General features: G+C 36.5%; 1 protein-coding gene across 1 annotated transcript in view; it reads right to left on the bottom strand.

The window, feature by feature from the left end:
• The window catches only part of foxo1b (forkhead box O1 b), a 65,424-nt gene extending 49,690 nt beyond the window's left edge, over positions 1-15,734 (bottom strand). Inside the window, exon 1 of the mRNA XM_056466133.1 lies at positions 15,010-15,734. Within this exon, the coding sequence (XP_056322108.1) occupies positions 15,010-15,567 (558 nt within the window). The 5' untranslated portion in view covers positions 15,568-15,734. The remainder of the gene's footprint in view (positions 1-15,009) is intronic.
• Positions 15,735-16,394: the final 660 nt, after the last annotated feature.

Below are 16,394 nucleotides of genomic sequence, written 5' to 3'. Positions count from 1 at the left end.
AGAGCACATCACGCCTGTCCTCTGGTCTTTACACTGGCTCCCAGTTACATTCAGAATACATTTTAAAGTATTATTACTGGTCTATAAATCACTAAATGGCCTAGGACCTCGAAACATTACAAATATGCTCACTGAATACAAACCTAACAGACCACTCAGATCTTTAGTATTTTATAAACTAGAAATTCCAAGGGTTCAGTCAAAGCAGGGTGAATCCACCTTAAGCTACTACGCCCCATGCTGCTGGAATCAGCTTCCAGAAATGATCAGATGTGCTCCAACATTAGGTACATTCAAATCAAGACCTAATACAAATGCTGCGCCTGACAGATCACACCATTATGTCTTACCTTTCTTTTATTACCTGTTTTGACACATTTTAATCTGTTTTTAATCATTTTTATTCTTTGTTTTTATTCTCTTAAGCTTGTCTCTTTTATTCCGGTTTATGTAAAGCATTGTGTATAAAACTTGCCTTGCCTCAGTATTATTGAGCATAATCATGTCCACAAGACAGTATTTGCAAAGAAACTGGAATTAAAAGATCTGTTTCAACTCTCTGTGATCCAACTGCATTTCAAGAAGCAGTAAGTGCTACTCTTTGTGTTTTTATAGCATTTTCAACAATACTTTTTGAGCTACGTATTTCATAAATCGCTGTAATCAGCACAGCTGCATAGTGTGTACAACTATAAACAAGGCTTAGGCTCCATATGCGATATCTAGTGTATATATCTATTACACTTGCGTTCCCAAGGCACAACTGATGCATCTTTTAAAATGACATTCCAAAAAGCTCTATTATCAGCACCACCATGGAAAACGAAACCGTATTTATGGTGAATGGCCTGGATCTGCATGGAATGGAACAGGGAAAACCATTAGTAGAAATGTAGCTACAATTTACACACTGAAGTTAATGTTGTTTAAGTGTCACCAATCAACAATAGTACATGATTTTCAGTGTTTGCATCTAAAGTGAAAAACAGCAGACAAAAAGACATGACACTATAGATGTTTAGTATCGGAAACACTGCATGATGTCGATGCTACACATCCAACTGAATAAATAAAGAGGTTAAAGCCAGCTTCACTGATGTCCCTCTGTAAACACAGGTTGCTGAGGAAATACTTTAAGGAACACGCGCAGATGGAAATGAGCGCAGTGCTCAGGAATGGAGGATGTTTGACGCTTTTCCCTCATAACCCCCTTTCCTTCATTCCTCCTCCTTTTCTCCTTCTCTCCACAATGCTGGAGGAGCTGTTGTCACCTCCTGTCATTGTGCAGTAAGGCTGGAGTAAAGCAGGGCCTCCATAATACCCTCAGCTGCCCTTTAGTGACCCCAGATGCCTCTGAACTCTCAGCAAGAGGAATCCCATGAGTGAGAATTTTTAGACAGAAATGGGAAGAATTATATATATATATATATATATATATATATATATATATATATATATATATATATATATATATATATATATATATATATATATATATATATATATATATATATATATATATATATAATGCTCTGCAGGGTGTAGTCGTGCTTTAACAACAATGCAGACCTCCCATGATTCCTGCACTACTACAGACATGGCGCCACCGAAGTGAGCTCTTCTACATGACTGACAGGAGCTGACAGTGAGAAGTGGTGGTTTACCACAGTCTGGACGTTCTTGACCTTTTGAAGATGTTGACTTAGAGAAACTAATCACAGCTGTGCTGAATAACCTGAAGCTTGAACCCTCTAGTTTTGCTCTTTGCATTGTTTTATATACAAACAATAAATAACAATACTATAGTATAATAAATGTAAAATATAGACAGAACGACCAACCGACCGACAGACAGACAGACAGACAGACAGATAGATAGATAGATAGATAGATCATTTTAATTCATATCTAATGTTATAATCAGCCTGGCCTCCATATAAAAATAATTTGCAGGTAATTGTAATTTGTATTATGAATTATAATAAATACATAAATAAAATAAAAAATACTACTAATAATTATAATAATATAAAAAATAATGAATATAATAAATAATAAAAAAAAATTAAAAAGTACCTCTGCGGTACTGTAAACAATACCAAATCTTGGATATGATTTCTTGTGGTGTCAATTTGCAAGAAACACAAATGCCTTATTGTCTTCTTGAATAATCGGCTGAAGTTGGCATGACTTCAGCTCTGATGAGTCCAGGGAATGTTTCCATCTAAAATGCATATATCTTTCCGTAGCAAGTGCAAACAAGTTTTTTTTTTTTAGGAAAGTCTCTGACAAGCCAAAGTGTAAATTCCAGTATATCCTATTACTATTGCTGTGTCTTCATGAAGAATGCATCAAGTTTTCATGGTTCGATCTTACAGTACCTGCCGGAAAGCTTCACTTCAATGCAATTTGATAGCAATCATTTCAATTCAAGTTCAGTTTTCAACTACAGATGTGTGATCTGACCAATCACAAACAACAAGAAAAAAAAAATCTGTTTGCTGAATTCAACTGATTGGAGTTCATTAATTCACTCCAAAACAAAAGTACTGATATCATTTACTCACCCTCAAGTCTACAAATCCTAAATCATCCACTCATTCATTTTCCATCGGCTTAGTCCCTTATTTATCAGTGATCACCACAGCAAAATGAACCGGCAACTATTCTAGCATATGTTTTACGTAGCGTATACCCTTTCAGCCACTTATAGCCCTTTTCATCCATTACTGGGAAACACCCATACACTACGGCCAATTTAATTCATCCAATTCACCTATAGCACATGTCTTTGAACTGTGGGGGAAACCGGAGCACCAGGAGGAAACCCACGTGAACACGGGGAGGACATGCAAACTCCACATAGAAATGCCAACTGCCACAGCCAAGACTCGAACCAGCAACCTTCTTGCTGTGAGGCGTCAGCGCTAACCACTGAGCCACCATGCCGCCCCAAATCCAAAATCATGGATTATTATGTTTGGTTCCAACTAGTTCCGTCAAATGATAAACTGCATACAAAATTAAAGTTAATATTTACATAATATTCATGTGTGCATTTATATATGCATAATATACAAACCACACAGAGAAATAGATCATGCAATTTAGGGCTGCACAATATAAAAAAAAAATCTGACAAAATTGTATTGTGCTGTGATTATCACAATAAGACTACAATTTCGACTTGAATAGCTCTATTTAGAATAAAATCATTAACTTAGTAATAATCTTTTAGAGGAGTGAATCAAAGAAACTGCAATAATAAATGAATAAAATAGAGCAAAGATAAAAGTGAAATAAATATTCAGATATTCAGGTACAGTAATACGATACGATATTATCATGATATTTGCCCCTGATAATGATAGATCACTTTTTTCTTTTATTAATAGCACATATATACTGTAGAACGGCAATACTGATATGTGTAATAGCCATCACATTTCGCTATATATGCATTATTGAATAATCAAATGTAATGTAAAAATGTAAACACTGTATGTACACTGCAGATCAACTTTAATAATCCAACTCCACATTGCAGATGCTGTGATGTTGGGCTGTGCGATTAATCGAAATTGAATCGCAATTCCAATTTGAAACGTTGCCATTAACTAATTGCATGAGGTTACAATATGAAATATACATGCGTAGTCTTAATAACCAGTTGAGTGAGCACACTTTCATTCTGCCCAATCAGAATTGCTCAATCATGCGGAACACCGCATAGTTAAAAAATATTAAATATTTTTAAAAAATAAGACATCTGTAATATGGGAATTTTTTTTGGTTTCAAAGTCACAGACACCAAGCAGGTGTCACAGAATTGTTGGCACAACTTACAGATTATTGAGTTAAAGCTTGACTACAAAATTAAATCGCAAATCAAATCGAATTTGCAATATCGCAATTACATACTTTCCCCAAATCGCACAGCCCTACTGCGATGTGACTATTGCGAATGCACGCATTGCGATATTGATGCTGAAACGATATATTGTGCAGCCCCAATGCAAATTCAACCTTTTATTTTGGATGTGACTGATCAAGCTTAATCATTTGACTGCACAAGTTCCAACCAAAAAACGCACACAATGAAAATAACATTTGACATTTTTCTTCATTACACCTTTGGCGTCGACATCCGGTTGTCGTCATTTGACATTTCAATTCAGGGACTTTTTTTTTTTTTGTTCCCCGATATCTGATGATTTCAGAGGGTTTTCACATGTAACTTTCTGTCACGCTACTGTCCCATGCATGCACACCGATGCAGCTCTAGATTAAAAGCCACACGTACCCCACAGAGCCAAAATCTGCACCAACTCGCAGAGCCACATCGAAAGAGGTCTTTCATGTGTCTGTGGTACAGCTCAGCAGCAGTGTTTCATTTCATCTTCAGCTCTTTCCTCCCTTTCCTTTCGCTCTTTCATTTTGACTGTGTGTGTATGTGTGTGTAAAAAAAAAAGAGCAAAGTGGCCCTCAATTCTGCTGCAGCTTGCACAATGCTAATGCGTGCACTACACACATTATGTAGAGCAGGTATCACCTACAAAACCACAAAACTTATACCTCCCAACACTTCACCTGTACATACTGATATTTATCTCTGGGATACATTCTGAGAATCTGCTTCAGAGTTCACAAAAGTCGAATTTCGAGTCAAACGTATAACGATTTTGAGTTAAAAACTAGCTGATACGCCTTCAAATCCACAAGCAGGTCAGAAGTGAGTGGGTTTTGAAGAACCGGTGGCCAGTACGCCTACAGTCGAAACTTATTGACTAGGATACAAATTAGTATCTGCTCAAGATAAGCTTGAACAAATATTTTGTGTGGCTTGAAATGGCCTGAAAACTCTGTCATATCATCTGAATGTATAGCTTGCATGTTTGTGCATGCATGTCTGTGTGTGTGTTAGCGAGAGAGGTGAAAGCCTATGGTGAACTTCAAAGCATGTAGAGGTAACAGGGTTCATGTGCTGTAAGTAGGACTCAGAGTTAAACATTTTTTAAAAGCCTGAGAACGAGGGGGAAGTGAAAAAACATGTTTGGTTTTCTTTCTTTTTTTTTTTTTTAAATAACTTAATGAAAACCACATGAGTTCATTTATTAATTCGGGTGAGTAACTCTTAAAGCTGTTAGTGGCATGAATGGATTTAAAACAGCGAAACTGCCTATGACATGAATGGTAAAGTGTGTGTTCCGTTACACAAGACAGGCGAGCTATAGTAGGGCTTAACACAAGATAGTATCACTGTACCACAGACATATAAATACATCTGTAGCTCTGGGTGCAGCCTGCCAGGTCTCGAAAAGCAGAAAGTGTGTGCAATTTTTAAAAGATGTCAGAGGTTATGAGTTGCAAAGTTTGACTCACGTTGCATTCAACTTGTCTGTTAATGTGAGCTTGACTACTTAAGGAGCATTAAGAACAGTGAGCATTTTTAAAGACACGAGAGAGTTATAAAACCACATACTGGGTGCCAAAACCTCATAAAATAAGCCTGAATAGTATTCTCATTATTTTGCTTTGACTCAAACATGGACTCCTATGACATGCTCCACAAACTTGGTGGTATGACCTTTAAAATTTTGACCTCTGAACCCTGGAAACATTTGAACTGCAGGGTAGCATTTTCACTTCAAACTTTTTGACTTCTAACAGCTACAGCCACCATCATAACATAGAACTAACTAACTAACTACACTGTAAAAATATTTAATAGTATAATAATAGTTTTTTTGTATTTGGTGATTTATGTGTTTTACTACTTATTTAGGCTTTTGAATTGGCATTATGGGATCTTGATCTTTCCTCCAAAAGCTTTTGATGTTGAATAGTTTGAAGTGATATATTGTTTGTGTTTGTATTTTAAATAACGGTACAAGTCTGGTAACAAACTGCCAATACTTTTGGTAGCACTTTATTTTGATGGTCCATTTGAGTATTAGTAGACTGTCTGCTTAATATATGTTGATACTGCTGCTAAACAGACATTTAACTGACTCTAAGAAACTTTGCAAGTGCATGTCAACTTACACTAACCCTAACCCCAACCTAACAGTGTACTTATAATCTAATGAGAATTAATTGGCATGTAGATTCAGTGTAACTTAAATTCAACAAACGGACCGTCAAAATAAAGTGTGACCATACTTGTTACTGTTATTTTACAAACCTAATTCTCTCAATTTTATTTCTTAAACAATATCTTGTCTCAAACTACTAAAATGTCAATAAGAGTCACTTTCAACATCAAAAGTCAATGACAAAAATCCCATAATGCAATTCACAGCAGTAAATAAACAGAAAATAGGTAACCTGTTAATTACTGGATATGTTTTTACAGTGTAACTAACTAACGTAATGTAATGTGTATTTATATAGCAAATTTTTTGTGTATGGCCATACACTCAAAGCGCTTCACAATCATGAGAAGAGGTCTTGCCACACCACCACCAGTGTGCAGCATCCACTTGGATGATGTGACAGCAGCCACAGGACAACGGCGCCAGTGCGCTTACAACACACCAGCTATTGGTGGAGTGCAGAGACAGTGATAGAGCCAATTCAGTGGATGAGGATGGTTGGGAGGCCATGATCTGTAAGGGCCGATGGAGAAAATTTGGCCAGAACACTGGTGTTACACCCCTACACTTTACAAGAAGTGCCATGGGATTTTTAACGTAATGTTGATTTCTTTTGCAAAGATGAATATGGCCACGGTATAAATGCACAGTACATTAACGATCTTATTACCATATTATATCGTTATGATAACATGATATATGCCTTCAGTGATTTCCTGAAGATAAATACTTAAAATTAACCCAACTGGAATAACTACAGCAGTCGCGTTCGTCGATCTCATATGAAGTAAGAGATCGCGATGACATATGATGACGTGTGCAGGTGCTGCAGTGCTGTCGCATTTCTTAGGGGTAAATTTTTGAAGCCCTTCCCCTTCACACTCCATTTGAAGGGCCAAGGAAATGGGGTACAAAATAGAATTGGGACTGGGCATAACTAACTAACTAACTAACTCATCAACTAACTCTATAGCCTATAAGAATTGTCTAAAAAAGAGAATTGCAGATGTAATTCAGTAGCGATAGTGAACCTAAAACTGATGAATCGGACGTGCACTTGGTTACGACCTACAAGTATGAACCCAAAATCTACATTAAAGGTTGACAAAAGCTAATAAGAATATATTTGATAAGAATCCACAATCAGGTTCACAGAGGGAAGGCAATTCAGCTAACAGAAGCCACAACCAACCAGACAACTACTTATCTTGTTGCTTATCATGGCTAGTCAATACAAAAACCTCTTTAGCATTTAGTGCATGTTTAATATAAGGAGGGAAAAGCATATGCGAATATATAGCTATGTCACTTGCACTGTTACATAGAGTACTTTGAATAGTCATATAAGCTACAGTTTGTATATAATTCATGATTGAACACTGGATTCTCTTTCTGATTTAAATATGTCATCATGTACAATCTGTCCAGCTGGCTTAGACAGATGAGGTTTTCTCACAATTGCAAGAATAATTTGTGGTGTCTTTCAAGCATAAATCAGATTTGTTATTTTTTTTTAAATTGCAGTATGACACAATTTTCCAGCAAAAGTGGATTTATGAATTTACAGCAGCCATGCAGTCACATAATTTCCAGCTATTACTGCAAATTCAAAACCTAATAAATTATTTGCTGAAGCTTGTTATGTCTAAAAATATACACAAATATATATTTATAAAATATTTTTCTATATCTAGGGAAAAAAACATATGGCAAGCAAAAATAAATCCAAACGTTTGACATAACTAAGCCAGAAAAAAAACAAAACATGTACTAACAAACATGAACTAACATAAAATATTTCTGGCTAAGCCCTGCATTATAATTAGGGCTGCAAAATATTTAAATATATATATATATATATATATATATATATATATATATATATTATATATATATATATATATATATATATATATATATATTCCTGTGATACAGTATATATTGTTAGGGTTGCACAATATATTGCTTCAGCATTGATATTGCAATGTGTGCATTCCCAATAGTCACATGACAGCATCTGCAATGTTGAGTATTATAGTTGCTCCGCAATGAAGAATGTACAGTGTTTACTTTTCTATTACATATAATTATTTAATAATAAGGGGCAAGAAAAAATATCGATATGCTGATTTATTGTGATTATTCCATCCGCGATGCATTATCGATGTAGCCATGTATTGATTTATTTAAAGGTACAAAAGATCTGAATGAATTCATCAGCCTTGCACTGCTACCGTTTACCACTTAGGCAGCAGTACATTAGATGGCACTTCTCGTAATGCTGGATCGAACACATATCAATGTTGCAGTTCTACAGAATATATGTGCTGTTAATAGAAGAAATACATCTTATAACTTTTTGATGCATTATTCCTGCTTTACTAATATTTGGACTCTCAGTAGTGATTATTAAACCACACTGAACTGAGCTAAACTGAACTGAACTTAAACACTACAAACTGAATTACACTGTTCCTATTTACTATTTACTATGACCTTTTATGTGAAGCTGCTTTGACACAATCTACATTGTATAAGCGCTATACAAATAAAGGTGAATTGAATTGAAAATTACTTACAAATATCATGATATATTTTGGATGGTTTTCTTCTGATGTATCGCTAATATTGTGATCTATCATTATCAAGAGCAAAATATCATAATAATATCATATCGTATTACTGTACCTGAATATCTGACTACTTATTTCACTTTTATCTTATTTTTTTACACTTGCAATTTCTTTTATTCACTCTACAAGATTTTTTTTCAATCAAAGTTAATGATATCCTTCCAAATAGAGCTAATCAAGTCATCTGCCGAAATTGTTTTCATATCGCAAAAAAATTTATATGTCAGATTTTTCCAATATCGTGCAGCCCTATATATTGTGATATGAAATATTTCACCCAATGGCTTAAATACATATTTTTGTGAATAATGCATTACTTCAGAATGGTTGGGGTGATTTTAAATAAATAATTACACTCTAAAAAAAGCTGGGTTGTTGTGTGGGTTAAAAAGTCTAACTTAAGTTTAATAAAAATTTAAAAAATTATAAAAATAAAAAAAACACCGGGTTTGTCCATGTTTGACCGTGTTTGCACCTGCCTTTAAGATTTTCTTAGATGTGCGCATGCTAGCTATGTTTCCATCCAAAGATGCAAATTAAATTTATGCACAAAACTGGAATATTGCATAAAAGACGTGCGAAAAAAGCAATGTTTACATCCAACGAATAAAAGAGAACAAAATCGTCACTTCCTGATTCACCAGCGACAAATATCAATAGTAAAAAGGGAATTTATCGAGGTAGGAGAAGCTGTGTGAATCTTTTTCTTATTTAATAAATGACTTGCGCCTCAGAAGACAAATGCCGACACACAATGAACACGTGGTGGCGTTTGAATGCATGAGACGCAGAGCACAAACGCTCTTGACAGTTCTGGAGGTAATTAATAATATAATAACACTAATACTGAAATAGTTAAGGCGTATTAGAATGACCAAAACAACATTTCAGATGTTTTACAGTGAGCTCAGCTTGCTAGCTTGTCCATTCACACATTTCTATCACCACATGATTTCTTATAATAAAATCACATGACTTTTTTTGCGCATACTGGAATTTGTTCGGTAAAAGTGATTCCATCATAGTTCATGCGCATCTTTTCTTATTGAATAAAAAGTTTATACATTTTTGATACGTATTTTTATAATTGATGCGCATCTTGCCGTTTTCATCAACTGTTTTTTTTTTTATAATTATTTTTTAGGGGTTTTCACCTTTATTTGGACAGGACAGTAGAGAGAAATGACAGGAAAGTGTGGGGAGCAGAGAGAGGGAAAAGATCGGCATAGTACCTCGAGGCGGGAATCGAACCCAGGTCGCCGCGAACACCGGAGTGCATGTGTCGGTGCACTTTTCCACCACGCCATTGGCACCGACCATCAACAATTTTTTTTGAATGCTCATCTCCAAAATTAATATGAAAATAGGTGGATGGAAACAAAGCTACTAATGTTTTTCTTACAACACTCTCAGAAATAAAGGTACAGGAGCTGTCACCGGGGCAGTACCTTTTCAAAAGACACATATTTGTACCCAAAGAGATCACAATGGTACATCAAAGGTGCATATTAGTACCCAAATGTACCTAAATAGTACCTTTGAGGTATCATTATTGACCCTTCTGGTGCAAATATGTACCTTTTGAAAAGGTACTGCCCCGGAGACAGCCCATGTACCTTTATTTAATAGAATTATTTCTATTTATATGAACAAAGCATTTTTAGAGTGTAAACTAGTTAAATTTAACTAAAAACTTGATGCAAATGAGGAAAAAACTGGTGTTTTATATTTTTCCAGCAAGTCTCAATTGTAATTGGATGCAAATATTGAAAAAGCGAATGTAAAATGACACTTCACAGTCTTCACTATATAAAGGAAATGTAATTAATATTTGTTAAAGCTATGTTTTTACACATATGTTTTTGTTTCTTGCCTAACTCATGCCTAAACTCACTTGATATGTTTAACAAACATGTCAATTCCACAATGTTTAAATGTCGCAGTCAATCTGCAAATTACATGCCTTCAAAACCGTGGCTCCTAGTTGGCTGTAATCATAGATGACACTGAAGATCTAGCGATGTGACTATTGTACATACTGTATGTGTACATTGCGCTCTCCATGTTGAAACAATATATTGTGCAACCCTAATTATAATCCTATAACCATACGACAGTGAACACTAGCATCATGGCAAACCCCTGATTTTGCTCAGGTTTTACTATGTTAATGGGACAGCAACTGATGGGAATCTACCAGCCCAGGACAGAAACAAAACTCTCTTTTAGTCTCAGGTATGCAGACAGTAAGATAAAGAACAGTCCAACCCCTACAAACATCCTACGAGTGACTGGAATGCTGAAACTATGATGTCACAGGTGGAGGAGTCCAGACAGTGTTTTGTCGTGGCGTGTAGAGCCCATGGCGGTGAGGAGGGGGGCCAACCACACCTTTCAGGTAAATGTGTCTCCCTGTAATGACAGGTAATCCTGCCGGTATTTTTAGCTCAGCGATGGGAGGAGGCCTTGACATGTGTGTGACGGTAAGGATTTGTGTTTCCATTTACGCACCGAACAAGCAATGAAACAAAAAGCGGCTTGTATGGAGGGGTGAATCAGAGACAGGAACAAGTGCTCTAGAGATAAATGACAGGCTGACAAAGACCCTTTCAACACTGAAACCGCTCTCTGTTTGCTCCACCTCACTCGTGGCGGCTTTCTTCTCCTGGACTCATGACAGCTGGCTTTAGTCATCAGGCACCTCAAAAGACCTCAAGAGCTTTACAAACGTGACGTCCAATCACAAGACTCGCCACATACCTACGCATGAGTGTTAGTATAGGTCACACGATGACTACTACTAATCAAAATGACCACACTCGCATATCTAGATGAATTGCATAACTTAGAAACAGTAACTTCGTTAAAAGTAAAGAGATCGATCACCCGAAAAATCTCAAACATTTATGATTTTTGTTCTTCTTTTAAACACAAACGAAGATATTTTGAAGAATGCTGGTTGCTTGTACCCATCGACTTTTGTTTCTGTGGGAGTCAATGGGTGCCAGGTATTAGCATTCTTCAAAATATCTTATTCTGTGTTCAACCTCCGCATGAGTGTTAGTATAATAGGTCACATGATGACTACAACTAATCAAAATGACCACACTCGCATATCTAGATTACTTGCAGAACTTAGAAACACTAACTATAACAGATTTGTTCAAATTAAAGTGATCGTTCACCCGAAAAATCGCAAACATTTATGATTTTCGTTCTTCTGTTGAACACAAAAGAAGATACTTTGAAGAATGCTGGTTGCTTGTACCCATCGACTTCTGTTTCTATGGGAGTTAGTGGGTGCCAGGTATTAGCATTCTTCAAAATATCTTATTCTGTGTTTAACCTCCGCATGAGTGTTAGTATAATAGGTCATATGATGACTACAACTAATCAAACTGACCACACTTGCATATCTAGATTACTTGCATAACTTAGAAACACTAACTTTAACAGACTAGTTAAAATTAAAGCGATCGTTCACCCAAAAAGAATCTCAAACATTTATGATTTTCGTTCTTCTGTTGAACACAAAAGAAGATACTTTGAAGAATGATGGTTGCTTGTACCCATCGACTTCTGTTTAAACTGGTAATAAGCACATAGTTTACTAATTGTGTAATGGTCAGAGACCAACTCTGGATAGCCATGCGTCCCTTTTTAAAGTCTTATATGTCTGACTTTCTAAACTAAAATGGCAGTTCCACAATAGCAATTCTAATCTTAAACTGTTTTTTTTTCTTTAGCATTTCAAAAGTGCTCTGTTTTCACAGGTTGATTTCAAAATAGTATGGATGCCATGCATAATAAAATAAAATAAGCATAAGTAGTTCACATGCAGAATAATTGGTTACCATTGACTTTCACTTAAACTTAATGGTCACCATTTACATCTGTGGTATTTTTTCCCTACTATGGAAACTGTTTGGATACCAACAATTAAAATAATAATAATAATAATGATAATAATAATAATTATTATTATTATTATTATTTATTTTTTGTTGTTTTGAAATTTATACCGTTAACAAGTGGATGGTGTGTAAATAATGACAGAATTTTAATTAGAAAATTAGAAGTAAACTACTCCTTTAAGCATTTATTAAAATAATTAATAACATTTAATAACAGTGTAATAAATCTATTACTGGACAAACTAAAGGTCCGTCTTTTCATTTTATTTCATCATAGAAATACTGTTTTTGCATGCTGTTTGAAGACTGACAGCATCAGCACAAAAAAAAAACAAACGTTACATTTTTAAGCTTCAAAGAAAGCTCAAAGTCAAACGGGTTTGAAACGACATTTTTTTTTACATAAGCAAGTGATTTAAGTGAGTCATTTAACCCTCTCTCTACGTCAGGGTGACGACAGACCGACAAACCACAACCATTTCTGTCAAGGATATTAAACAACGATTAAACTGAACTGGCATCACCATATGCGCAGCTGATACTGGGTTGTTACGCATTCTTCTGAACGCTGTGAGTTTGGGTCCCTCCTCCTTCGTGCCTCAAATTCCATAACAAACCGCATGTCATTCTTTTGCTTTGAGAGGGAATCCGCATTTGCGCTTTGAAGGGCTAATTTACTGTCTTAAATTATGCTGCACCTTTTTCAGAGACCTACATATGTGGGGGGGGGGGGGGGGGGGGGGGGGGGGGGGCTAAAAGCTAAAGTTGCCTACACTACACACAAAATTAGCAAGTCAAAAAAAACATCAGTAAAGCATTCAGCTCTAAGTTTGAAGGTGGGCATCCTTAAAAATCCAAGACCCACTGTAAAGAAACCTGACTGCTTAAAGGCTTGGAAGTACTTGAGGGTGAGTAAACAGTGAGTAAATTTTCATTTTTGGGTGAACTATACCTTTAATAAAAAACATGATTTAAAGACATGTAGAAAAAAAAACCTTAATATACAACTGCACAAACAGATACACACATATAAATCTTGATTTTGTTAGTTTTGTACTTGAAAGGATAAAAGATTAATTCAAGTCTTAAGGACTTACATGCAAGTTTAAGCAATTTTACAGGGAATGAAGATGAACTGATTAAGATGCTCTTGTTTGAAGAAGATCACTATCAGGTAGAACTTGCTCTTTTAAGCCAACAACTGCACTTTTTTTTCTTTTTCATGCACAGTTTTTACTTTTTTCAGTTTTAAATCATTATGGGTGACTTCAAATCACTTCAGTGTAATTATATACTTCTATAAAGGTGAGTGTGTTTAAATCTTAAAGATAGTTCAAGTTTTTTTTCTTCTATTGAACTCAAGAGAAGATATTTTGAAGAATGTTAGCAACCTGTAACTATTGACTTCCATAGTATTTGTTTTTCCTACTATTGAAGTCAGTGGTTACCGGTTTCCAACATTCTTCAAAATATCTTCTTGTGTTCAACAGAACACTCAAACAGGATTGGAACAAAGTGGATGGTGAGTAAATGATGACATCAACTATAGAACTAACGAAGGATTTCATTTTTTACGTTAAAAGTGGGATATCCCAATAGTATCTAGACATGCATTGCACATAAAATGGTACTTCTAGTGCTACTTTTAAGGACACTTCTACTTGATTGAAGAAACGTTGGTTTTATATTCACACATTCATTTATTTTTGAACAGTGACAATCGTGGCATGCTCAATAAGTTGTTTAAATCAACGCTACTTTGAATATTGGGCCTGAAGTTGCATGTTAGAATGACTTCAAAACAACATCAGCACTATTTAATTGACTGTAAACAATGCTGTACTAGATAGTCCTTGGTTGATAATTTGATTCCACTATTTAGAATTTGCAAATAACACTTCCCCAGTACTGGATTGCAGCTAGTTGGCGGTTCATTCCGCAGTGGCGACCTCTGATAAATATGGAACTAAGCCCGAAGGAAAATGAATGAATGAAATATGTTTCTGAAACAATACTATTAAGGTGGAAGTCTCAATGTGCCAATACCTCAATTTCTACTTATTGAGGTAAAGTTGGTTTACTATTCACACATTCTGACTTTCTCCTTAATATTATGTTTTCAGAAAAGCATTCTTTTCCAAAAAGGGAAATCATATTAACAGCCAAAGACTATCAAAGCACAACATTGTTCACAGTCAATTAAATAGTGCTAGACTTGTTTTGATGCTTGCATGCTATTTTTGACAGAATATTCAAAGCAGCATGGTAAACAATATAGGGGCCGTGTCACAAGTTGTCACTGAACGAATGTGTGAATATAAAACCAACTTTACCTTAATTTTCTACTTGGCCTATGAGAGCCATTACCTTCCAGCCGGCTGAGCTGTTGCTGTCTCCCTTATCTTTAAAGTAAGGCACGCTCTTCACCATCCACTCGTAGATCTGCGACAGGGTGAGCCGCTTCTCAGGGGAGCTCTCGATCGCCTTGGTGATGAGATCAGCATATGACATATTCCCCCATGCGTTTCTACGAGACGAGCTGCTCTTCCTCTGGGCCGCTGCGGGGCTGGAGCCGCTGGCCGGGGCGGGGAGCGGCGGCACCTGTTGCGGGTGCGTCAGCTGGGGATTCGGCTGCTGGGGATGCTGTTGCTGGGGATGCGCGCAGTTGTCCTGGCAGTGGAAGTCGTTCAAAAGCACGGGCTTCTCGTCAGGGTAGTCCTCGGTCTCTTCTAGTAAACTTAGGCTGTTGATAAAGTCCACGATGCCTTGCTCTGGTTTGACGGACGGCGCCGGCGAGGACGTGTTCGAGTTGCTTGGCTGCTCGCTGAACTCTGGTCGGTGCAGCGGCCAGGTGCATGAGCGCGGCCGGGAGAGAGGCTCAAAATCCGGGTCGATGTCAACCAGCTGTTGCTGCGGTTCTGCCATCACCAAAAAAAAAAAATCAAAGCCGAATCAGCTGAGTGTCCTTAAACTAATGATAAGTTCAGGTTTTATTGTAGTTTATTAACACTAATAGTAGTAATCGCACATGATCGGATCTGACTTGCAACTCAAGAGATGAGTGACTGCTTTCATGCCTACCGCGGTTTTCAATGAAATGCCAGTTATGAAGCGCGCTCAGGGTGCAGCGTGTTTTAGAGTAGAGTGATCTGGCCATGCCTACACCCAGAGTGACGTACGAGAGAGCCAATCACAAGCGCCTATTCAAAAGGTAAACAGAGATTACGTTTGCATAACCCACGCTATACTCTGGTTTATCCTTGTTACGGCAAGCTCTTTTAACATTTTTTTTCTCGTTATGATCAATTTTGTTACTCTATTTACGAGTGAGACATTAAAAAGTGATTAGTACGAGAACAAATACAAATACTAGGCTAGTTTCAGTTTCATCAGCAGACTAAATATGTAATTTGTTCATTATAAACAATCAAGCGCTGCAGATTTGTGGTTTGCGCATTGATTGTTTGAGATCTTTAAAGCAGGATGAATTCTAATTTGCTGACAATATAATTAGTTTATAATATTTTGATTCAATTAATATAATAGCCTACCATTTATGGCAGGGGTGTCCAAACTCGGTCCTGGAGGGCCGGTGTCCTGCAGATTTTAGCTCCAACTTGCCTCAACACACCTGCACGGATGTTTCTAGAAAGCCTAGTAAGTGCTTGATTAGCTAGCCCAGGTGTGTCTGATTGTGGTTGGAACTAAACTTTGCAGGACACCGGCCCTCCAGGACCGAGCTTGGACATGCC

Source organism: Danio aesculapii, chromosome 10 (genome assembly GCF_903798145.1).
Source record: "Danio aesculapii chromosome 10, fDanAes4.1, whole genome shotgun sequence".
NCBI lineage: Eukaryota > Metazoa > Chordata > Actinopteri > Cypriniformes > Danionidae > Danio > Danio aesculapii.
The sequence above is the reverse complement of the archived record's forward strand: the minus strand, read 5'-3'. Positions and strand labels throughout refer to the sequence as shown.